This window comes from Pelobates fuscus, chromosome 8 (genome assembly GCF_036172605.1).
Source record: "Pelobates fuscus isolate aPelFus1 chromosome 8, aPelFus1.pri, whole genome shotgun sequence".
In the NCBI taxonomy this organism is placed as follows: domain Eukaryota; kingdom Metazoa; phylum Chordata; class Amphibia; order Anura; family Pelobatidae; genus Pelobates; species Pelobates fuscus.
In genome coordinates, this window is record NC_086324.1 from 116,144,609 (window position 1) to 116,171,760 (window position 27,152).

Consider the following 27,152-nt stretch of genomic DNA (forward strand, 5'->3'; position numbering starts at 1 on the left):
GCAGCAAGGAGCCCCGACGCAAAGCTGGTGGAGATCAGCGACAAAGCTCACTAAGGAACAATCTTCCTGGCCACTGGGACTGTACCCGACGGGCATGGGCTGAACCACTGACTCTCCGCAACCTACCAGCCACATTGAATAGACTTCCACGGACACACCAAATCATTTCCGACCAGCGGTATTTCTCACTCCTCACGTTTTTTTTTTTTTTATATGCTATCTAAATTTTCTGGGCCCTGCATGCATGTATTACCGGCCCAAAGGCTGCCTCACGCTGAAAGGAGGGCTAACTTCCGACTATTCCCGACACCAGCTAATTGGACTCCGCAAACTCGCCAGACCCAAGAAGAGAAACAAGTTATTAACATGTTATATGCTACACCATATTCACTCTGTTTTACCTACTTAATGCATGATATTTTTTGTACCACACGAAACAGCCAATGCCAGCGAACTACCACACACACAACTCCCATCCCACCACTCGCTTACTCCATAATTGAGCTGTGCATCATATATACACACAATGAGAGCAACGACACTCACCTATGTTGTCTTTAATGTATATAGATTCCCCTTGCATGTACAGCAGGCTACGTGTTCCAAGCACCTTGCGTTAGTTACTGTTCTTAAGACAACCGGTTCCCAGTGGTTCTATATTATTTTAGTTCTATATTATTTTAGTTTTTATTGTGTTAGCTATATTTTGTCAGTGCAAATTATATATAGGCATCTTTATATACTCACTCATGTAAGGGAGCGACTGGAAGCTGGCTGCAATTAATCATATGATCCTAACCACCTAACATAGCAAACCCAGCAACGTTAAGCAATACCTGATCACACTTATTTCATGTATTTTCACTATGATGTTTAGGCTCTCTCACAATAGAGATGTAAAGCAACGATAACAGATATTGCTGCACAGGAGAATAAGCAACCTTAAACGTGACAATGCTGGCAATGTCAGAACCTAGAGTTAAAATGTATCTTATGTAACCTAATTTTGTTTCTACAAAAAAAAAAAAAGTGTAAGGTTTTTTGGAAGCTACACTATTATAATTGCATGTTTCCTTTATGTTCGCACCAGCTGTTGTGGCAGTGCAAATTTGTCTGTTTACTCTATGCACAACTAAAATAAAGAATTATAAAAAAAAAAAAAAAAAGTGCTACATTTTCTATTTATTTGTACAACTCAATAACAGTTTTATTGTCTCTGCAACTTATTTATTAGTGATGTAAACAGTAAGGCAACTCTTTTACCATATGCTTCTTTTTTAACTTTTCTGTTTTTTAAATTTTGTTTTTCAGTTGGACCACGTATTGGTCAGTATATTATAAAGGTGATCATTCAAGCTCTTCAGCTTTTTTACGTGTTGTTGAATATGGACACACCTTCCTATATTCTCCTTCAGGTGAGAAACGCTTATTAATGCATTCGCTTTTTAGAAGTAGAACATTTTGCACTTAAAGTAACTATTTTCCATATTCAACACTTTCAGTTTTATAAAATTTTATATTACTAGTGGAAGATTGCTGTGCGCAGTATGGCATGTGGCTAACCTCCAGGCAGACCTGAATTATCTTTTTGGGTCACTGCTGCCCCACTCAGTTTAACCCCTTAAGGACTGAGCCAAATCTACACATTGTGAACAAAACAAAACGTAAACAAAACCTGGCATTTGCACTATATGTCTGTCCAACCGTAATTCACCTCTTTCATATTAAATGCACCCACCCTTCTTATATATCATTTTATTCAGGGGAAACAGGGATTTCATTTAATATCATATATTTAGCTATGAAACATAATTTAATATGAAAAAAATGGGAGAAAATAAGATTTTTATTTATTTTTTTAGTTCTACATGACATTTTAACTGTCAATGTCATAAAACTGTTTGCTTTTACTGTAATAAAATACACAAATTTGTATTCAGCAAAGGCTCACGTGTAAAACAGTACCCCCTATGTACAGGTTTTATGGTGTTTTGGGAAGTTACAGGGTCAAATATAGCACGTTACATTTGAAATAGAAATTCGCCAGATTGGCTACGTTGCCTTTGAGACTGTATAGTAGCCCAGGAATTAAATTTACACCCATAATGGCATACCATTTGCAATAGTAGACAACCCAAGGTATTGCAAATGGGGTATGTCCAGTCTTTTTAGTAGCCATTTGGTCACAAACACTGGCCAAAGTTAGCGTTAGTATTTGTTTGTGTGTGAAAAATGCAAAAAACGCCAATTTTGGCCAGTGTTTGTGACCAAATGGCTACTAAAAAGACTGGACATACCCCATTTGCAATACCTTGGGTTGTCTACTATTGCAAATGGAATGCCATCATAGGGGTAATTTTCATTCTTATGGGCTACCATAGGGTCTCAAATGCAACGTAACCAATCTGGCGAATTTTAATGTGAAAAAAAATGAAACACAAGCCTTATATTTGACGCTGTAACTTTTGAAAACACCATCAAACCTGTACATGAGGGATACTGTTGCTGAACACAAATATTTGTGTTTCAAAACAGTAAAAAGTATTACAGCAATAATATCGTCCGTGTAAGTGCTGTTTGTGCGTGAAAAATGCAAAAAAAATTCTATTTTACTGGTGATATCATCGTTGTAATACATTTTACTGTTTTGAAACACTAATATTTGTGTTCAGTGAAGTCTCCCGAGTAAAACAGTACCCCCCATGTACAGGTTTTATGGTGTCTTGGAAAGTTATAGGGTTAAATACAGTGCTAGCAAATTAAATTCCCTATACTTTCGGCATGGGTTGTCAGGCAGGTCCCGCTAATTTTAATTAATTAAGATAACTAATTATGTAAAAATATTACATACCGTATATACTCGAGTATAAGCCGACCCGAATATAAGCCGAGGCCCCTAATTTTATCCCAAAAAACTGGGAAAACTTATTGACTCGAGTATAAGACTAGGGTGGGAAATGCAGCAGCTACTGGTAAATTTCTAAATAAAATTAGATCCTAAAAAAAATATATTAATTGAATATTTATTTACAGTGTGTGTATAATGAATGCAGTGTGTGCGTATGTGTGTGTGTATGAGTGCAGCGTGTGTGTATGAGTGCAGTGTGTGTATGAGTGCAGTGTGTGTGTGCATGAATGCAGTGTGTGAATGCAGTGTGTGCAGGACCGGTGCAAGGATATTTGCCGCCGTAGGCAAAAAAAAAATTGCCGCCCCCTCCCCCCCCATATGTCCTGACTTCCCCTCCTCCTCCCTCAGTGGTCCTTACCTCCCCACCCCCGTGTTCCTTCACTCCCCCCCCAGTGGTCCTGACTCACCCCTCCCCTAGTGGTCCTTACCCTCCCCTCCCCTAGTGGTCCTTACTTCCCCCTCCCCTCCCATAGTGGTCCTTATCCCACCCCCTCCCTCTCATAGTGGTCCTTATCCCCCTTCTCCCTCCCATAGTGTTCCTTATCCCCCCCCATCCCTCCCATAGTGGTCCATATACCCCCCCCTCCCTCCCATAATGGTCCTTATACCCCCCCTCCCTCCCATAGTGGTCCTTATCCCACCCCCTCCCATAGTGGTCCTTATACCCCCCTCCCTCCCATAGTGGTCCTTATACCCCCCTCCCTCCAATAGTGGTCCTTATCCCCCCCCTCCGTCCCATAGTGGTCCTTATCCCCCCTCCCTCCCATAGTGGCCCTTATACCCCCCTCCCTCCCATAGTGGTCCTTATCCCCCCTCCATCCCATAGTGGTCCTTATACCCCCCTCCCTCCCATAGTGGTCCTTATACCCCCCCTCCCTCCCATAGTGGTCCTTATACCCCCCCTCCCTCCCATAGCGGTCCTTATACCCCCCTCCCTCCCATAGTGGTCCTTAACCCACCCCCTCCCTCCCATAGTGGTCCTTATACCCCCCCCCTCCCATAGTGGTCCTTATACCCCCCTCCCTCCCATAGTGGTCCTTAACCCACTCCCTCCCTCCCATAGTGGTCCTTATACCCCCCCCCTCCCATAGTGGTCCTTATACCCCCCCTCCCCCCTCCCATAGTGGTCCTTATACCCCTTTTTTATTATTAATTTTTTTTTTATTATTTTATTTCTTATTTTATTTATATTTTATTTTTTTCGTCCCCCCTCCCTGCTTGATATATGGCAGGGAGGGGGGCTCTCCTTCCCTGGTGGTCCAGTGGCAGTTCAGTGGGGGGGAGAGGGGGGCTGGCAGAGCTGTACTTACCTGTCCTGCAGCTCCTGTCAGCTCTCTCCTCCTCTGCGCCGTCCGTTCTGCTCTTCTGTCAGCTCCCAGTGTAAATCTCGCGAGAGCCGCGGCTCTCGCGAGACTTACACTGGGAGCTGACCGAGGTGCTGAACGGACGGCGCGGAGGAGGAGAGAGCTGACAGGAGCTGCAGGACAGGTAAGTAGCCGCTCTGCCAGCCCCCCTCTCCCCCCAGTCTGTATTATGGCAATGCAAATTGCCATAATACAGACTCTGACTCGAGTATAAGCCGAGTTGGGGTTTTTCAGCCCAAAAAATGGGCTGAAAAACTCGGCTTATACTCGAGTATATACGGTAAATATTTATGTAGAATGAATGTGTGTGTGTATATATATATATATATATATATATATATATATATATATATATATATATATATATATATATATATAAAATGTTTAAAAAGTATTTTTATTTATATATAGGTATATATATATAGTGATATATACGTATATATTTATATATATAGGTATATATTATTTCGTTCTACGTGTATTTTGATATAAATATATATATATATATATTAATATCACAATACAGTTAGAACGAAATAACACATCTATATATTTTTTTATTATTTTTAATTATCTTTTTAATTTTATTTTTTAACGTACTGACATTTTTTTTTATATTATATATATATATATAGAATCCATTGGTGCCCTGCACACACACTTTCAAGTATATTTATTGATATAATGCCGGGTGCATCAAAGCCATAGCCAAAGATAATAATAGAATATACAAAAGGAAGGCTTGCACTCACGGTCTGTATAATTTAGCACTGCTAAACTGATCCTGATGAAAGCCACAATAGATGGCTGAAACGTCGATGACTTATATCATGTTTTAAAATTTTGGAATAAAGAAGATATTTCATTATACAGACCGTGAGTGCAAGCCTTCCTTTTGTATATTCTATATATATATATATATATATATATATATAACAATAATTATATATATAATCAGTATCAGTCTACGTGTAATTTGATATTTATTATATATATATTAATAGTAAAATACACCTAGACAGTGTATGTGTGTGTGTGTGTGTAAATATATATATATATATATATATATATATATATATATATGATCTAAGTATATTATTTTTATTTTTTTTTACACTTATTTAACTTTATTTTATTTTATTTTATTTCCAGCCAGCAGGGGGACTACCTGTCATTACAGGCAGTCCCCCTGCTGGCAATGCAGAAGGCAGCTAACCCGGCCATGTGATTGTGAGGTCCTTGCAAGGACCTCACTCTCACATGGCCGGGGGGGCTGCAGGAGGACGGATCTGGCGCGGGGGGCTCCCTGGGATTCCCCCCAAGTTAATGAGTCTGCCTGTCTATCTATATTGATTAGCAACAACATGAAAGCCACTGACAATGACAAAGGTGGGGAGGTGACCTATATTCAAAAATTATTCATGCTTCTATGGTTGATAGGAAAAAAAGGGGTGTCGCAATTATATTTAGGAATGATCTTAAATTGGAAGTTATTCACTGTGAATTGGACAAAGAAGCTAGATATATTATTCTAGTTTGTAATATTGACAATAAGATATACACGTTGGTGAATTTGTATTTGCCTAATGTTGACCCAATGACTACTTTCTCCCATATAATGACTAAGGTTGATAAAATCTCCAAGGGAATATTGATCATTGCTGGAGATTTTAATTGTGTACTAAATCCTACTTTGGATAAACAATCCCATGCACTGATCGGTATAGACCAAAAACTACACAAACAAGCTAAAAGATTTAGCAATATATGTAATTCGTACAATCTTTTTGATGTATGGCGTATTTATAAACCCTTTGAGAGAGATTACACTCATTACTCTAATATTCATGGTTCATTTTCAATAATTGATCTATGTCTAACGAACGCAAACTCCCTAAAAACTGTCCACACAGTTAAGATTAAGCAAAACTTATGGGCTGATCATAGCTTCATTATTATGGAAATTGTTGCCCATCCAGGAACCTCTACTTGGAGACTTAACAACCTACTAATTGAAAACGAAAAAAACAGAAGTGATCTATTGTCCTTAATAACCCTTTTTTTTTTTTTTAAGAAAATCATTCTCAGGATACTTCTTGTGCGACTAATTGGTTCACACAAAAAGCTGTGACAAGAGGTTACCTGATTAAAATGGGACATATTTTTTAAAAAAATAACGGACAATCTCTGGCAGACGTATACATAGAATTTTATAGGCTCTCAAATTTAAATAAAAAACAATCCTCTGTGGAATTAAGATCTTTATTAAAACTAACACAAAATCTAATTAATCTTAAAAAAGAACAGAGAATTCTAAACTAAACTAAAAGTGAATCATTATCATACGGGGAACAGAGACTCTAAAAATCTGACAAAAAGATTACAAATTCACCAAGCTAGAAATAGAGTGGAAAAATTAATTGATGGAGATAATATCTATACTACTCCATCTCAAATTGGAGAAAAATGTAATCAGTATTACAAACAACTATATAACCTAAAGGATATTCCTTCTCACATTGATGTCCAAAAATATCTTGAAAATATTCAGATTCCAAAAATCTCCTCATCAGAATTAGCGTTTTTCAATTCCCCATTTACTTATGAAGAAGTACAACAACAAATTGAAAAATTACCATGGAATAAAACTCCTGGCCCTGATGGCTTTACAAATGCTTTTTATAAATATATGATTTAATGGACATGTTTAATGAAATCATTGAAAATAATTAATTCCCCAAAGAACTTCTTCAATCTAATATAATTCCTATCTTTTTTTTTTTTTAATTCTTTATTTTTGTCGTGCAGGTGATAACAAAGCATAAACTTACGCCACAGCAGCGTATGTGAGTAGTTAAGCATAGGATTAACAGTGGCACGAGAGGTTTGCACATTTTTGTTTTGTTTTAACAGAAGAATAACTGACTTTTTAACAATATTATGATGGTATACACGCTAGGCTAAACAAGCTTAAAAACGGTTTTGTCTCGTTCAGGCTTTTGGTAAATGGTATGTCATATCTATGGTATCGTATGTCTGAGGAGGTTAAACGTTTACTCTTATACCAGATTTACAACTGTCTAGAATCTCTCTGGAGTAATGGGTCTAGAGGAGCTTGGCATGAAAGAAAAGACAGAGGAGAGACATAGAGTGGGAGCACTGCATTTGTAGACATCATAGCATAGGGCTACACTCGTTGTGTTACATACTCGGCTGTAGGAAAGTTAAAGCAGTGAGTTAACTGGCGGTTTCCCTCTACACTAGCAATTTACTAAACATTGGTATGCAATAGCTAATAACAAGTTAGGCTCATAGGTTGTGCTAGTTATTTCAGGCGGCATTATTTATACGGCATTCAACCTTGCGCTCTCGCTTTAAACTGTATAGGACGGGCCCTAGTGCACAATCTATAGTTTGCAGTACCATATTATGTGGTAGGGGTAGTCTGATACATCAAAAAATAATAAAAACAAGACATAATATAATAATAAAACATAATATACTAATAATAGCAGGTGCTGGCATGGGAGCCTAAACTGTGTGGAGTAAGCATTAGATCACTGTATCTGGGTGTCTAGGAGATGTGAGAGTTCAGGACAGTCCAGGCTAAGAATAGCCTTGTGGAGTGGTGTGGCTGGTGGTTCAGCCTATACCTAGTGCTGGTAAGTCCCATGTGCCATTACTGCTTATCGTTCCGCCATGGCCCCCCCAACCTGGGCGTCTCTGCTTCGGAGGTCTGCTTTGGTGTTGCTGTGCAGGGTGTATATCCTCACCGCCTCATGCGTTGCGGCGTATGCCGGGAGGATTTGGAGCTTGCTGCGTTTGGTGTCGGGGTGTTGGACGATGTGGGTACTCGTGTGCTTGGGTTGCTGAAAATACCTGGTGTCGCTTTCTTGCGGGTTGTAGCGTGCTCCCCAGAGGTATGGCGCCCTTTCCCGCCTCGAGGCCCGCTGGAGTCTGCATTGCCGGATGGCCTCCCTGGAGGCTCGTGGTAGTTGCACGTATTGGCTACGTCTCGTTGCCGGTCTTATCCACGAGGCCACCATGGTATACGCTTGGTGGGGGGTTGCTCCCCGGCTCTGCAGAGCATTCCTGAAGCCCGCGCAGAGCCGATCGAAGAGCTCCAGCGGGGACACGGGTGGCTGGGTGCGGGTTTTCCGCCTTCTTTGTTTGTGCCGGGCGGCCATTTTGGCTGTGTCCCATGTGCCTGGTAGTATAGCGTTTCGTGTAGCTGGCGTCTCTGCTTTCAAGACTGGTCGGTGTGTCCAGTGGGGACCGGGATTACCCCCAGAGGGGGGGGGGGGTAGGCTGATGCAAATCTGCTTGAGGACTCTTGCGCTGAGGGGAGTGGCCGTCTCCCCCCAGCTTCAGCCCCGGTAGGCCGCATTCGGATCTCCGCTTTCCTGGTCCTGACGGGCCTCGGGGTGGTATCGTTTGGTGCTGTGGGCCACCCCCTACGCGGGTGGTGCACCCTCGGGCGTCTTTGGGCTCTGAAACTGCCGCTTGTGTCCCGAAATCTGCCCGCCAGGCAGGAGCTCGTGGCAGACACGTTTGCACGGCTCAGCGGTCAGGCTCCGCCCATATAATTCCTATCTTAAAGCCCAATAAAGACCCTAACGATCCAAAAAATTATAGACCCATAGCCCTAATAAACGTGGACATGAAGATCTATTCCGCAATTATTGCTGCTAGAATAAAAACTGTTATCGATAATTTGATCCACCGAGATCAAATTGGGTTTGTACCTGGTCGCATGTCTTCTAATAATACTAGAAGAATAATAGACATATTGGATATGGCTAGTAGACATGATATTCCCCTCCTGACCCTGCCTTTAGACGCTGAGAAAGCGTTTGACAGGGTCGGTTGGGGATATCTGCTAATAGCGTTTGGTTTGCAGGGCAGAATTTGTAACGCAATTATTGCACTATATTCCAACCCTTTTGCTAGGACAGTGGGTCCTAACATTCTAGCTGGATGGTTTTTACTTAGAAATGGCACCAGACAGGAATGCCCACTATCCCCACTTTTATATATTCTAACTTTAGAGCCTTTGGCTATTAGTATAAGGAATAACCCTAACATTAAAGGATTCCCCATTGGACATACAGAAATAAAAATATCTCTGTATGCAGACGATGCTATGATTTCACTTACCTCCCCAGAAACATCTCTGCCCTTTCTTATGCAAGAAATCGATTCCTATAGTCTGGTCTCCAATTTCAAGTTGAATATTTCGAAATCGGTTGCCATGTATATCAATCTATCAAAGAATGTGGTTAAGAGACTATCGGACACATATAATTTTATTTGGTCCAACAAGGAAATAGGATATCTTGGGATTGACATACCTGCACGTATAGAGGATATAATGGAGATTACTATTCTTAGAATGATTAAAGATATGAATTATAAATTACAAAAATGTATTATCTTCAAGACCCACAATTCTTTGACGAACCTTGGTATATTCTGGAATCACAGGCCGTTATGCCTAACAAACTGAAATTCTTGATGTGGAAAGAACTACAGGGTAAATCTCAATTTTTACTCAGATTGAATCATATATACTTAGTCAATCATTAAATACTTGGCAAGAGATTAGAAAATTGTTGGGCTACGCAAACAAGATACCAAAGACTTGTTCTTTAGCTGTAATTGAACAGAATGTAACTGATTTATCGTTAAATACTTGGATCAATCATGGGATAAACAGTATATCTGATATTATGATTGATAATAGATTAATAACATTCCAACAGATCGTAAATACCTACAATCTACCATCTAGAGAAATCTTTACCTATCTACAGATTAAACATTATTTACACTCTTCTATTATTGATAATATATCCCCAATTTTTAATCACTTAGAAATTATATTTTGTAATAGATCTAAGAAAAAAGTTACATCATTAGCGAATGTCCTGCTAAAAGAAATAGGCCAGATACCTATTAAGAATATAGAGTTTTGGGAAAAAGAACTAGATATATTAATATCAGAAAAGGGATGGCGTTCTTCTATTTCCCATCTGACAAAATGTGTACATGGCTTAAATTTGGTTGAATGCCATTTTAAATTAATATATAAATGGTATTATACTCCTTCAAGACTAATCTTGATCTAATATGTTCCACATCTTCAGGATATATGCTGGAGATGTGGCTCTTCTGTTGGGTCATATATACATATATGGTGTGCCCGATTGTGAAAATATTATGGTCATGGACCTTTGATATTCTGTATAAATTGTCTGACAATAAATTGGAACAAAATCCAGTCTTAGCTCTACTACATTATAACTGGAATTTTGATACAGTAAAAACTAAATGTAAACTGAACTAAATGTATAGCATTGCACTGTTTTGTGGCCGTCAAAATTATAATCGCTAGAAACTGGAAATCATCTATTCCCTTTCAAAAAAGGCATCTTATTAACCAAATTAAATTCCAATTAGTGATGTAAAATAATCTTATAAGTAACATGCTCAAAAAAGGTATTTATAAATTGTGGTTTGATAAATTAATATCAATATATGAATGAGAATAGATGGTTCCCAAGTTTATGCCAACTGGAATGAATAGTGAAATGTGTCAAGGTTAACGAAATATGGGAAATTTTGACATACTCCTATCTCCCAATTTAAGCGAACTAAGAATTATGGGATTGTTTGCCATCTATTCTTCCACACCGGCTGATCCCCTGTACAGAAATATTGTTATATCATTGTGTAAGTAAAAGTTGTACATATTCATGATGTTATATAGGACAGGTTCACAATGGCATTTGCCTAAAGGTATGATCATCATAGATAATTCTTATTCTTAATCAAAAACAACTCAAGACTCAAAATGTTTAATTGATATTAGTGAGGGCTGTCTGTCTGAATACTTACTACTCATATTGAATTAACATTATGGATATGTTTTTTTCATGATATATATTTTTTTTTGGTTTATGACAATGTGCTGTGATGTATCTATCTCTCAGTCTGAATGTATGTATGATTGTATGGGTGTTATAAATATCTTTTGGAAGGCTAGCGATTGCATGATATATTGTGATTTCAACCGATATATTTATTATATTAGGGCAACACATTTATGAATTGATTATATTGTAAACTAAAAGCAAATTTTATGAATGTTTTTGTTATGTTTCTCAATTCCCTTCCAAGATATTGGTTGTCTGTAAAAACCAAATAATAAGAAAATAAAGATGATTATATAAAAAAAAAAGAAAGTCACTGACAGGTGAAGAGAATAACATTGATTATATTGTTACAATGGCAACTGTCAAGGGGTGGGATATATCAGGCAGCAAGTCCGTTCTTGAATTTCATGAGTTAGAAGCAGGAGAAATGGGCAAGCGAAAAGATATGATTGACAAAATATTGATGGCTAGACGACTGGATCAGAGCACCTACAAAGTTACAAGTCTTGTGGGATGTTCTCGGTATGCAGTGGTTAGTACCTACCAAAGATGTGCAAGGAAGAACAACCGGCGAATCCTTGTCAGGTTCATGGGTATCCAAAGCTCATCGATGTATACAGGAACAAAGGCTAGCCCATCTGGTCCGCTACTGTAGCTCAGATTGCTGAAAAACTTAATTCTGGCCATGATAGAAAGGTGATAGAAAGGTGTCAGAAAACGCAGTGCATTGCAGTTTTCTGCATTTGGGGCAGCCTAACCGAAGACCAATCAGACTATCCATGATGACCACTGTCATCACCAAAAGTGCCATCAATGGGTACTTGAGAGTCAGAACTGGACCATGGAGCATTGGAAGATGGTTGCCTGGTCTGATGAATCACATTTTCTTCTAGATCAGGCCGATGGACGGGTGCGTGTGTCATTTACCTGTGGAAAAGATGGCAGGAGCTGTCAGGTTAAGAGTATGAAACCTGACGTGCAGTACTTGCTGTGATAGACAAAATGAGTCCAAAGCATAAAACTCCAGAAAGGGCAAAGCAAAAGCAGTCCAAAGCTCATATATCCAGGCAGCAAAGGTTCAGAAGTGAAGAAGCAAGCCAAGGTCAGGTAACCCAGGAGAGTAAAACAATAACACAGGTAGTTGAAGGGAAGTAGCACAGAACAACTGAGCAATGATAGTTCAGCTGTTCACAGTTTAAATAGGGTGCCTAACTATTAACACATCTATTCTGACAGGCCTCCTGAGTACTCTATTGGTATATGGACTGTCAGTAGTCTGGGGTTGTCTGTGGAGGTAATATGTCATAGCTGCACCCACAGGGCTGTCCTACTATTGGTCCTATTGGTAAATGGCTGACATCACACAGGTATTCTGTTTTGCCAGGAGGTTAAGGGCTTCAGCTGTCTCATTGGTTATAATCGCAACCACCACCTGTAATCTTATGATGAGCATGTATATGGGGGTTCGGTAACCATAATTACCATCTTCAGCCCAGGTAGCAGGTCCATAGTAATTAATAATTTGCTGCGGTGGCCATTCATCATCTTCTCAATTACCTATATTTAATGGTTCTCGCTTCTTCCTAAGATTTACATCCTAGACCTTAACTCGCAAGGTTTCCTGTTTGGATTGGTAACAAAAAGAAGGATGGTTTGAGTATACCTAGCACACATTTCCCTGCCCAATCTTGTGGTAATTCTGAATATGCCTTCTTACCACAAATCCAGTATAATGTTTCTGGGGCTCTCCAGTTAGATGTAGCCGATAGATCAAACCATACCTCTCTGAAATTGGTGTAATTAACAAAAAGATTGGTAGGCTCTGAGACATTTGAAGCTGACCACCAGGTAGTATTATGGCTACTAGCATTATATGCTTTCCTCCCTAGACAAAACAACTCACATACAGGTGTGTTATACAGGGAGTGCAGAATTATTAGGCAAATGAGTATTTTGACCACATCATCCTCTTTATGCATGTTGTCTTACTCCAAGCTGTATAGGCTCGAAAGCCTACTACCAATTAAGCATATTAGGTGATGTGCATCTCTGTAATGAGAAGGGGTGTGGTCTAATGACATCAACACCCTATATCAGGTGTGCATAATTATTAGGCAACTTCCTTTCCTTTGGCAAAATGGGTCAAAAGAAGGACTTGACAGGCTCAGAAAAGTCGAAAATAGTGAGATATCTTGCAGAGGGATGCAGCACTCTTAAAATTGCAAAGCTTCTGAAGCGTGATCATCGAACAATCAAGCGTTTCATTCAAAATAGTCAACAGGGTCGCAAGAAGCGTGTGGAGAAACCAAGGCGCAAAATAACTGCCCATGAAATGAGAAAAGTCAAGCGTGCAGCTGCCAAGATGCCACTTGCCACCAGTTTGGCCATATTTCAGAGCTGCAACATCACTGGAGTGCCCAAAAGCACAAGGTATGCAATACTCAGAGACATGGCCAAGGTAAGAGAGGCTGAAAGACGACCACCACTGAACAAGACACACAAGCTGAAACGTGAAGACTGGGCCAAGAAATATCTCAAGACTGATTTTTCTAAGGTTTTATGGACTGATGAAATGAGAGTGAGTCTTGATGGGCCAAATGGATGGATTGGTAAAGGGCAGAGAGCTCCAGTCCGACTCAGACGCCAGCAAGGTGGAGGTGGAGTACTGGTTTGGGCTGGTATCATCAAAGATGAGCTTGTGGGGCCTTTTCGGGTTCAGGATGGAGTCAAGCTCAACTCCCAGTCCTACTGCCAGTTTCTGGAAGACACCTTCTTCAAGCAGTGGTACAGGAAGAAGTCTGCATCCTTCAAGAAAAACATGATTTTCATGCAGGACAATGCTCCATCACACGCGTCCAAGTACTCCACAGCGTGGCTGGCAAGAAAGGGTATAAAAGAAGAAAATCTAATGACATGGCCTCCTTGTTCACCTGATCTGAACCCCATTGAGAACCTGTGGTCCATCATCAATTGTGAGATTTACAAGGAGGGAAAACAGTACACCTCTCTGAACAGTGTCTGGGAGGCTGTGGTTGCTGTTGCACGCAATGTTGATGGTGAACAGATCAAAACACTGACAGAATCCATGGATGGCAGGCTTTTGAGTGTCCTTGAAAAGAAAGGTGGCTATATTGGTCACTGATTTGTTTTTGTTATGTTTTTGAATGTCAGAAATGTATATTTGTGAATGTTGAGATGTTATATTGGTTTCACTGGTAAAAATAAATAATTGAAATGGGTATATATTTGTTTTTTGTTAAGTTGCCTAATAATTATGCACAGTAATAGTCACCTGCACACACAGATATCCCCCTAAAATAGCTATAACTAAAAACAAACTAAAAACTACTTCCAAAAATATTCAGGTTTGATATTAATGAGTTTTTTGGGTTCATTGAGAACATGGTTGTTGTTCAATAATAAAATTAATCCTCAAAAATACAACTTGCCTAATAATTCTGCACTCCCTGTACATTGGGCTTCCCCTAGCTAAGCATACATGACCGATTATGGATGTTTTTAATTGCCATTCCGATTTTCACGTATGGTTGCTTGATTACTGGAGTGGGAAGGCATCTGTTGCTCATTTGTCTCAGAACCAGGGTACCATATTTCTCTTGCTTCCCATGGCCATTGGTCTCCCATATTTGTACCTCCACATACAAAGCAGTTAGTTATATTAAGACTACTTGCAAAACTCTCAGCCAGATCAATGAACAGGTTCTTAACAGTGTGGGGAACTATATCTTCAACACTCATCTCCTCATAAAAGGAATGGAATACCTGATGAGTTTGGGCATTCAGGGTCTCGGTTTCAATGCCTATATATAGGATGGCTCCTGGGTCTGTCCATGTAGCATATATTTGGTAACCGAAAAGATTCCTAAACTTATTAATAAATTGCTGTGGATTAGAAATTGTCATGTGTACAGGATACACTCCATTGATTTTAGAAGGAGGAGTAGTAGGTAACCTCTGAATTATCAGATCTTGGTCTACTGTTTTTCCCCGGGTCGCCCACCCTACACATGACCAATATGGGCAAAAGTTGAAGTTCCTATTTGGACAATCAGGGTCAATAGGTCTTCTACTAGGGCATAGATATTAATCATTAAACCCATAGGTTCATTCCCACTTAAGATTACCACATATGTTCCAAGGTTTTCCACTACCAGAAATTGCTTTGCATGCATCGAATAGTAGGATGCCTAAGGAAGAAGTGGTACTTAACAAAGTTTTATTTATCAATGCCCCCTGAGAGTAGCTATTTCGAAGAACCAGCCAGATTGTACAGGGTCAGAATTGGGGATCAAAGCACTTTGGTTCACCTGACACTGGCTGACACAAACTAGAATAAGTGTCTAAGTATCTACATTTAGACAAAGATCCTTTACATTCATAATGCGAGTGCCAAATAAGAGTTTGGGATATCTGGTTACCTGTTTTTGTAGTCGACTATCACAGCCTTGTATGCCGTCACCTTTGCATTCCGTATATATAATAAAAACACTAAAACACACAAAGAAATACATTATAATGGAAGTCTTCATCCACATTTTCAACCGTGCGACGGCACCTCAGCATCCCACTTGTGAAGGCTGCAAGGAATGTTGTTCATCTGATCCTCTCTTCCCTTCACAGAGGTCTCTGCAAGACACTCTGGCTAGGAAACGTTGGTAGGTGGTCAGGCTTTATTATGGCCGTCAAAACATCTACTTGCTGCTCTGTGCTATGTTTCTCAACCCACGGTTTTTGAAGATCGTCTCGTACTTCCTTATGTCACTTTAATCAAACTTCAGGTACTACTTCTTTCCCAGTAGCTCCTATTACAGTAACAGTTTTTTCCAGAGGGAGGGGCTACTAATTAGGTCACAACAGAGTGTTCAGCACCCGTATCAATCATGAAGGGACTTTTCTTTTCCCCTATTGTTACTTCGACCATAGACTCCGCTCGGCCAAGGGGGATGGAGCCTGGTATGTATCAATAGTCCTCCATGACTGTATCAGCCAGACCCACAAAGTCCCTGATACGGTTGCCTCCAGGCTGGCTGGAAGTTGGACCGTAGAATGGATGCTCCTAGCGCTCACCAAAGGACCACCAGCACCGTAGACACCATAACTACTGCGTAGCCACCATAAGTAATGCATACTCCACGAACCACCGCTGCTGGGCTGGTATCTCGCTGTCTACTCTGCGCCCTGGACCTATGACCAGGCTCCAGTAGGTGATACTCTTCCTTCTGTAGAGTGAAGCAGGATCAGGAACAAGAGCTCTTACAAGAGCTCAGTCGCTAAGGGAGTATGAAGAGCATAGCAATCCCTGTAGTGATTATAGCTGTCCCCTACAAACATGAGTCAAGGCTGCAAGTTAGAGGGTCAAGTCATTCTGTTTATTGGCACCTTCTTTTATGCAGGATCCCCTTAGATTGGACCACCCACAGGGTGTTACAAAATAACCAATCAAACTCGTACATTACCGAAAACACTCCCAGCAATTACACACAAAATCCTCCCCTCTGCCTGTGATATAATTATGTTAACATAATTATCACAGACAGTAAAAATACAGTTTTTACACATACCCTGTAACTTTAAAACCATACATCCAATCTCCATGAAAATTACATATTTAAACTCAGCATACTTTAAACATAAACACTCTCAAAAATCCTCCAGTGGATAAAAAGATAGACGGAAGTCCTTTATGACCGACCACCAGCACATTTTCCTGCCCAAAACAGTTCCATAGATTTGGGCTGTGCGGTCGGTCAATTTCATGCAGAAAAGCGACTAGTCCCATTCAAACGTGCGTTCAAATCTTCGAACGGGACTTAGTCTCTGCAGCTGAAAGTTCAGTAGGGGAGAAGGTAAGGGTCAGCGGTGTTCGCGGAAATGTGTAGCCGATTTTAGTTCCATGAATTTGGCTACACACACCGCTGACCTCGTTCGAATTAACAAAGACGGCTGCCGCCACATGTTCGTTTGCACGAACAGCGGCCACCCAGCAGTCGGCAATTAACCTGCAGCAACCTCACAGCCTGGGAGGTAAATTGCCTGCACACTTCCACTTCTGGGTGGTCTGCCTGTGTAATACTTGGTTCAGTAAACCCCTATTTACTGAACCAAGTGGGAGAAAGCCAGGAACACAGTATATTAAAGGTTTGGGGACACCGTCTTAAAGGGGCATTGTTCAGCAAAGTCACAATATGTCCCCAGACTGTTCTTAAAGGGCCATACACACCCAATAAAAGTCCATACGTTTTCAGGGGCACAATCTCCCAGGGGCCATAGTCATGAGGAAGGAGGCTGGCAAATAGGCTTCTCCACAACCCAGGGAAGCAGGGCAATTTTTCATTTAAAGGGCCAGTTTCAAATGACAGTTTGTAACAGTCCCTATCGTCCCTATCCCTTGGATACTATCTACCTTCCTGGACGTCTCCTCTGTTACTACTGTTGCTCCCTCCAAGACTTCCTTTTCTCCTATAGTCACCTCTATAACCATCTCGTCCCCTTTTCTCCTCTTGTCTAAATCATGCTTTATATCCCCTCTGTGGGCAGTCACTTTTCCAATGTCCTTCCCCTCTGCAATATGCACATTGATTTCTGCCTAATGGTAGCCTGTCAATCCTATTCTCACCTTCCCTTTTTATCTCCCTGTCTACCCACACCTGTAATAGCAACTACTAACATATCTACTTTCTTTTTCATCCTTCGTTCCTCCTCACGCTTCGTTTTAGCTTCCCTATTCATATAAACCCTGTTTGCGATTTTCATTAGCTGTGTTATGGACATCCCTGCAAATCCCTCTAACATTGCAATTTCCTTTTAATGTCACTCTGGGCCTGGCTGACGAATGCCAAATTAATCATATAAGAATTTTCAGGGGCTTTGGGATTAAAATGGGTATAAAGTCTGTAGGATTCAAGCAGTCTCTCATAAAAGGCACTAGGAGATTCATCAGTTTTTTGTAATACTTCAGCTGTTCTTGACATGTTTATAGCCTTTTCCCACCTGCTTTCATGCCTGTAATAATGGCTTGTTGGTAAGCTTTTAAATGAACCATATCAGCACCGTTTATATTCCATTTAGGATCCGTATTGGGAAAATGAGCAGTAGTCCAAGCTGCTGAATTTGCTTGGTTTTGGGTACGGGCAGTCTCCTCAAGAGCTTTAATGGCCGCTTGGTTAATACGGGTCCTTTCCTCAGAATTAAATAGAGTTAATAATAACTGCTGACAATCAGCCCAAGTACAGTTGTGGGTTTGTATGATCGATGTGACCAAATCAGTCATAGCTTGTGGTTTTTCCGTGTAGGAGGGGTTATGGGTTTTCCAACTAAATAAATCAGTTGTAGGAACGTATACAAATACAGGGTCTGCCAATTGCAACTGGCCCTTGCCATCAATGTGTGTTGGGCCAGGAGTAAGTCGGAAAGGCATCTGTAAATGCCGAGGTTGGAGGGTACCAGTCGTTATATGTGTTAAAATGGGACTGCGAACATTTATAGAGTGATGTGTTTTAACAGGTTCCGGTTGGGGAGTTGTCAGAAGGGTAGAAGAAGGTAAGTTAATCATGTCAGTCGGTAATTTCGTTAATAAAATATTTCAGACATGGCTGGGAGGAGCCTGACCAGTAACTAAAAAGGGTAAAAATGTATTCCATTCCATTTCGGATTTGAAATCACTGTTTAGTTAATAAGCAAGTGCACTGGTTTGTGTATTTTGTATTTTGGTCCCAGTAGCACCCTGTAATATATGCATGTTTAGGTGAGTGCAGCCCTTTTGAATATGCAGCCCTTTTAAGAGAGAGAGAGAGATATAGCCAGATATTATATCTATATAATATATATATACTATTGTAAAGTACAAATAATAAGTAAATACAAATAAATGAAAACATGTAAAAATACCGTATTTATCGGCGTATAACACGCACTTTTTCTCCCTGAAAATAGGGGGAAAATGATGGGTGTGTGTTATACGCCGATATCCCATATTTACTTACCCCTTACCCCTTGTCCCATAGTGCACTTTCCCTTGTCCCATAATTACTTACCTGTCTTGAAGCGTGGGCCGGTGTTCAGCGCGCATCGCGGTACTGGAACTTCAATTTCAGGTTCCGGTTTCCGGCGGGACTGAAAGGAAGTGTGCACACTTGTGCACACTTCCTTTCAGTCCCGCCGGAAACCGGAACCTGAAATTGAAGTTCCTGTACCGCGGTGCGCGCTGTGAAGCCGGCCCACGCTTCAAGACAGGTAAGTAATTATGGGACAAGGGAAAGTGCACAATGGGACAAGGGGGGGGGGGGAATACTATGGGAGGAGGGGGGAGAATACTATGGGAGGAGGGGGGAGAATACTATGGGAGGAGGGGGGAGAATACTATGGGAGGAGGGGGGAGAATACTATGGGAGGAGGGGGGAGAATACTATGGGAGGAGGGGGGAGAATACTATGGGAGGAGGGGGGAGAATACTATGGGAGGAGGGGGGAGAATACTATGGGAGGAGGGGGGAGAATACCATGGGAGGAGGGGGGAGAATACCATGGGAGGAGGGGGGAGAATACCATGGGAGGAGGGGGGAGAATACCATGGGTGGAGGGCTGGAGAATACCATGGGAGGAGGGGGGAGAATACCATGGGAGGGGGGGAGAGAATACCATGGGAGGAGGGGGGAGAATACCATGGGAGGAGGGGGGAGAATACCATGGGAGGAGGGGGGAGACTACTATGGGAGGAGGGGGGAGAATACCATGGGAGGAGGGGGGAGAATACCATGGGAGGAGGGGGGAGAATACCATGGGAGGAGGGGGGAGAATACCATGGGAGGAGGGGGGAGAATACTATGGGAGGGGGGGAGAATACTATGGAAAGGGGGGGGGGGCACTATGGGATGGGGGGGGGAATTTCCTGGAATTTCCTTCTTAAAATGAGGTGCGTGTTATACGCCGGTGCGTGTTATACGCCGATAAATACGGTAATTAAAAAAATATATAAATATATGTAATTTTATTCTAACTGTATTTTGATATTAATATATATATATATATCAATACACTTAGAAGGAAATTTTATATATATATATATATATATATATATATAAATAAAAATAATAAAATGTTATATGTATATATATATATATCCATGTACAAAATTACATAAATAAATTCAGAAATATACACGTAGATTTTAAATATATATATATATATATTCAAATTCTACTTGCATAGTCATGTAATATTTTTATATAATTAACCCCTTTTTGACAAAAGATGGAAAATTTCCATCATTTACTAAAGTTAACCCCAGATCGCCGCAATCCCTGCAGAAGTGAGCGCTCTGACAGGCTGTAATAAGTAAAAAAAAAAAAAAGGTTTAAAAACGAATTTTAAAAAGTAAAAAAAGTTTTACAAGTAAAAAAATCCTCATTACCACTACACTACCACTACATAATAGCGAAACAATGATCCCACGCTAAGGTTCAAAATAAGCCTTTTGAATTACCCCGGGGTGTATTCTTTAATAAATAGTATGTGTTTGTGGGGAAGTTTGAATAACCAGCCAGCTAAACTACTCCAAAATGGAACATGGACACAGGGTAAAACTTCAAAGGTAGAAAAAATTTGAATGGCTGCGTCTCAAATGTGCCCCATCAACATCCAGACAACATAACTGAGCAGCTTATGAAGTATTATACAGTCGTAGCACGCATAAGGTTTGCAAAATATACTGTGCAAACTCACTGTGTGTCAAAAAGGTAGAAAAATGCTTATTACCACTACACTTGGCACAAGCTAGCGGAAAAATGATCCCATGCTAAGGTTCAAAAACTGCCTGTTGAAATACCCTGGGATGTCTTCTTTAAGAAATGGTATGCCTGTATGGTGTAGTTTGATTATATAGCCTGCTCAAATACTCTGAAATGGGACATGGACACAGCTTACAAATTCAAAGTTTGAAAAAAACTGTAATGGCTGTGTCTCAAATGTGCCCCTTCAATGTCCACATATACCTGGCAAAGGTACATACGGGGATATTGCTGTACTCAGACGACATAACTGAGCAACATATGCAGTATTAAACAGTCGTAGCAAACATAATGTTTGCAAAATATACTGTGCAAACTTACTTTGTGTTTCAAAAAGGCAGAAATAATGCTTATTACCACTACACTTGGTACAAGCTAGCGAAAAAATGATCCCACGCTAAGGTTCGAAATATGCCTTTTGAAATACCCTGGGATGTCTTCTTTAAGAAATGGTATGCCTTTATGGTGTAGTTGGAATATGTAGCCTGCTCAAGTGCTCCAAAGTGGGACACGGACGCATCAAAACCCTCCATAAAAATTCACGCTTCAAAACCTGAACTTGTCACGTCTCTTTTACAGCACTGTAACTTCACAAACTAGTATCTAGGTCAAGCATTCCAAACTCAAAGTCTGGCAAGGGCCAAATAAACAAGGTTTAAAGGGACACTACAGGGAGTGCAGAATTATTAGGCAAGTTGTATTTTTGAGGATTAATTTTATTATTGAACAACAACCATGTTCTCAATGAACCCAAAAAACTAATTAATATCAAAGCTGAATATTTTTGGAAGTAGTTTTTAGTTTGTTTTTAGTTATAGCTATTTTAGGGGGATATCTGTGTGTGCAGGTGACTATTACTGTGCATAATTATTAGGCAACTTAACAAAAAACAAATATATACCCATTTCAATTATTTATTTTTACCAGTGAAACCAATATAACATCTCAACATTCACAAATATACATTTCTGACATTCAAAAACATAACAAAAACAAATCAGTGACCAATATAGCCACCTTTCTTTGCAAGGACACTCAAAAGCCTGCCATCCATGGATTCTGTCAGTGTTTTGATCTGTTCACCATCAACATTGCGTGCAGCAGCAACCACAGCCTCCCAGACACTGTTCAGAGAGGTGTACTGTTTTCCCTCCTTGTAAATCTCACATTTGATGATGGACCACAGGTTCTCAATGGGGTTCAGATCAGGTGAACAAGGAGGCCATGTCATTGGATTTTCTTCTTTTATACCCTTTCTTGCCAGCCACGCTGTGGAGTACTTGGACGCGTGTGATGGAGCATTGTCCTTCATGAAAATCATGTTTTTCTTGAAGGATGCAGACTTCTTCCTGTACCACTGCTTGAAGAAGGTGTCTTCCAGAAACTGGGAGTTGAGCTTGACTCCATCCTCAACTCGAAAAGGCCCCACAAGCTCATCTTTGATGATACCAGCCCAAACCAGTACTCCACCTCCACCTTGCTGGCGTCTGAGTCAGACTGGAGCTCTCTGCCCTTTACCAATCCATCCATCTGGCCCATCAAGACTCACTCTCATTTCATCAGTCCATAAAACCTTAGAAAAATCAGTCTTGAGATATTTCTTGGCCCAGTCTTGACGTTTGAGCTTGTGTGTCTTGTTCAGTGGTGGTCGTCTTTCAGCCTTTCTTACCTTGGCCATGTCTCTGAGTATTGCACACCTTGTGCTTTCGGGCACTCCAGTGATGTTGCAGCTCTGAAATATGGCCAAACTGGTGGCAAGTGGCATCTTGGCAGCTGCACGCTTGACTTTTCTCAGTTCATGGGCAGTTATTTTGCGCCTTGGTTTCTCCACACGCTTCTTGCGACCCTGTTGACTATTTTGAATGAAACGCTTGATTGTTCGATGATCACGCTTCAGAAGCTTTGCAATTTTAAGAGTGCTGCATCCCTCTGCAAGATATCTCACTATTTTAAACTTTTCTGAGCCTGTCAAGTCCTTCTTTTGACCCATTTTGCCAAAGGAAAGGAGGTTGCCTAATAATTATGCACACCTGATATAGGGTGTTGATGTCATTAGACCACACCCCTTCTCATTACAGAGATGCACATCACCTAATATGCTTAATTGGTAGTAGGCTTTCGAGCCTATACAGCTTGGAGTAAGACAACATGCATAAAGAGGATGATGTGGTCAAAATACTCATTTGCCTAATAATTCTGCACGCAGTGTATAGTCACCTGAACAACTTCAGCTTAATGAGGTTGTTCAGGTGAGTGCTACAGCTACCCGGAGCTTTTTTCTTGTAAGCACTGTATTTTCTGAGAAAATGCAGTGTTTACATTGAAAACTTGGAACACCTCTTGTTGCAGTCAATCAGACGGCCACCAGAGGGACTTCCGAGTTCAGAGGCCCTAAAAAGGCCTCTCGTCCGATGCATTCTGGGTGAATACATCAGACGGGCTATCAGCACACAAAGCACTCTGAACGCGCTTTGTGTGCTGATAGCCTGTCAGCACTGCTGTGGGCGTGGCTTCAGCTGACAGCTGAAGCCCGAACCCACAGGGACGCTTACTGTCCACAATAGTGGTTGAAGGGGGGGGAGACCTACTCTCCTTCCCCCCCCCGGCCCCCACCCCTGAGCGGCGGGTGGGGGCCCTAAAATTATCAATGAGGGGGGCGGGACCTACTGTCCCCCCCCGGCCCCCACCCCTGTGCGGCGGGTGGGGGCCCTAAAATTCTCAATAAGGGGGGGACCTATTGTCCCCCCCGGCCCCCACCCCTGAGCGGTGGGTGGGGGCCCTAAAATGATCAATAAGGGGGGGGACCTACTGTCCCCCCCCGGCCCCCACCCCTGTGCGGCGGGTGGGGGCCCTAAAATTATCAATAAGGGGGGACCTATTGTCCCCCCCGGCCCCCACCCCTGAGCGGTGGGTGGGGGCCCTAAAATGATCAATAAGGGGGGGGACCTACTGTCCCCCCCCCCCGGCCCCCACCCCTGTGCGGCGGGTGGGGGCCCTAAAATTATCAATGAGGGGGGGGGGACCTACTGTCCCCCCCCCGGCCCCCACCCCTGAGCGGTGGGTGGGGGCCCTAAAATGATCAATAAGGGGGGGACCTACTGTCCCCCCCGGCCCCCACCCCTGTGCGGCGGGTGGGGGCCCTAAAATGATCGATAAGGGGGGGGACCTACTGTCCCCCCCCGGCCCCCACCCCTGTGCGGCGGGTGGGGGCCCTAAAATTATCAATAAGGGGGGACCTATTGTCCCCCCGGCCCCCACCCCTGAGCGGTGGGTGGGGGCCCTAAAATGATCAATAAGGGGGGGGACCTACTGTCCCCCCCCCCGGCCCCCACCCCTGAGCGGTGGGTGGGGGCCCTAAAATGATCAATAAGGGGGGGGACCTACTGTCCCCCCCTGGCCCCCACCCCTGTGCGGCGGGTGGGGGCCCTAAAATTATCAATAAGGGGGGACCTATTGTCCCCCCCGGCCCCCACCCCTGAGCGGTGGGTGGGGGCCCTAAAATGATCAATAAGGGGGGGGACCTACTGTCCCCCCCCCCGGCCCCCACCCCTGTGCGGTGGGTGGGGGCCCTAAAATTATCAATGAGGGGGGGGGACAGTGTCCCCCCCCCGGCCCCCACTCCTGAGCGGTGGGTGGGGGCCCTAAAATGATCAATAAGGGGGGGACCTACTGTCCCCCCCGGCCCCCACCCCTGTGCGGCGGGTGGGGGCCCTAAAATTATCGATAAGGGGGGGACCTACTGTCCCCCCCGTCCCCCACACCTGAGCGGCGGGTGGGGGCCCTAAAATTATCGATAAGGGGGGACCTACTGTCCCCCCCCCCGGCCCCCACCCCTGTGCGGCGGGTGGGGGCCCTAAAATTCTCAATAAGGGGGGGACCTATTGTCCCCCCCGGCCCCCACCCCTGAGCGGTGGGTGGGGGCCCTAAAATGATCAATAAGGGGGGGGACCTACTGTCCCCCCCCGGCCCCCACCCCTGTGCGGCGGGTGGGGGCCCTAAAATTATCAATAAGGGGGGACCTATTGTCCCCCCGGCCCCCACCCCTGTGCGGCGGCTGGGGGCCCTAAAATTATCAATAAGGGGGGGACCTACTGTCCCCCCGGCCCCCACCCCTGTGCGGCGGGTGGGGGCCCTAAAATTATCAATGAGGGGGGGGACCTACTGTCCCGCCCCGGCCCCCACCCCTGTGCGGCGGGTGGGGGCCCTAAAATTATCAATAAGGGGGGACCTATTGTCCCCCCCGGCCCCCACCCCTGAGCGGTGGGTGGGGGCTCTAAAATGATCAATAAGGGGGGGGACCTACTGTCCCCCCCCGGCCCCCACCCCTGTGCGGCGGGTGGGGGCCCTAAAATTATCAATAAGGGGGGACCTATTGTCCCCCCGGCCCCCACCCCTGTGCGGCGGCTGGGGGCCCTAAAATTATCAATAAGGGGGGGACCTACTGTCCCCCCGGCCCCCACCCCTGTGCGGCGGGTGGGGGCCCTAAAATTATCAATGAGGGGGGGGACCTACTGTCCCGCCCCGGCCCCCACCCCTGTGCGGCGGGTGGGGGCCCTAAAATTATCAATAAGGGGGGACCTATTGTCCCCCCCGGCCCCCACCCCTGAGCGGTGGGTGGGGGCTCTAAAATGATCAATAAGGGGGGGACCTACTGTCCCCCCCCGGCCCCCACCCCTGTGCGGCGGGTGGGGGCCCTAAAATTCTCAATAAGGGGGGGACCTATTGTCCCCCCCCGGCCCCCACCCCTGAGCGGTGGGTGGGGGCCCTAAAATGATCAATAAGGGGGGGGACCTACTGTCCCCCCCCCCGGCCCTCACCCCTGTGCGGCGGGTGGGGGCCCTAAAATTATCAATAAGGGGGGGACCTATTGTCCCCCCCGGCCCCCACCCCTGAGCGGTGGGTGGGGGCCCTAAAATGATCCATAAGGGGGGGGACCTACTGTCCCGCCCCGGCCCCCACCCCTGTGCGGCGGGTGGGGGCCCTAAAATTATCAATAAGGGGGGACCTATTGTCCCCCCCGGCCCCCACCCCTGAGCGGTGGGTGGGGGCTCTAAAATGATCAATAAGGGGGGGGGGACCTACTGTCCCCCCCCCCGGCCCCCACCCCTGTGCGGCGGGTGGGGGCCCTAAAATTCTCAATAAGGGGGGGACCTATTGTCCCCCCCCGGCCCCCACCCCTGAGCGGTGGGTGGGGGCCCTAAAATGATCAATAAGGGGGGGGACCTACTGTCCCCCCCCCCGGCCCTCACCCCTGTGCGGCGGGTGGGGGCCCTAAAATTATCAATAAGGGGGGGACCTATTGTCCCCCCCGGCCCCCACCCCTGAGCGGTGGGTGGGGGCCCTAAAATGATCAATAAGGGGGGGCTACTGTCCCCCCCCCGGCCCCCACCCCTGTGCGGCGGGTGGGGGCCCTAAAATTATCAATAAGGGGGGGACCTATTGTCCCCCCCGGCCCCCACCCCTGTGCGGCGGGTGGGGGCCCTAAAATTATCAATAAGGGGGGGACCTATTGTCCCCCCCTGCCCCCACCCCTGAGCGGTGGGTGGGGGCCCTAAATACAAAGGGGGGGGACCCTAGTTAACCCTCCCCCCCCAAAAAAAAAAAATTATCTCCCTACCTACCCCCCTCACCCTAAAAATAATGAGGGGGGGAACATTAACTAAAAACCTGTAAAAAAAAAAAAATGAGATAAAAAAAACTTTCTTCTAAAATCGTCTTTCTTCTGCCCCAAAAAGGGCAAATAAAAATCCATAATAACCGACATCGCGATGACGCTTATCTGTGAGAAGCGTCCTATTGGGCCCCGCGATTTCGGCATTTTGACGAAAAAGGGGGCGCGGCCTAGCGGGGAGCTCGGCGCTGGAACGGAGGTAAGTTTTTAATATAAAAACACCTCGAAATTTTTTTTTAATGAATGAAAGTACATATAAAAGCAAGAAGTAAGGCTGGGGGACCTGTCTTTCTTGCTTTTATATGGTGACTATAGAGTCCCTTTAAGTTTATGTGGGCCGCAAAAAAAAAAAAATCTGAAATTTTCATTGAAACATAGGTTTATTTTGAAAAGTACAGTACAAAAAAAAAAGCATCCCACTCTACTAAACTACAGCACCCCCCATATACTAAATCCCAGTCCCCCCTCT

At 43.7% G+C, this 27,152-nt stretch overlaps 1 protein-coding gene across 1 annotated transcript in view; it reads left to right on the top strand.

Moving 5' to 3' along the window:
• Window positions 1–27,152, top strand: part of ALG1 (ALG1 chitobiosyldiphosphodolichol beta-mannosyltransferase) — a 142,419-nt gene that overhangs the window by 53,061 nt on the left and 62,206 nt on the right. The window contains exon 3 of the mRNA XM_063428825.1: window positions 1,312–1,415. Coding sequence (XP_063284895.1) covers window positions 1,312–1,415 — 104 coding nt within the window. The remainder of the gene's footprint in view (window positions 1–1,311; window positions 1,416–27,152) is intronic.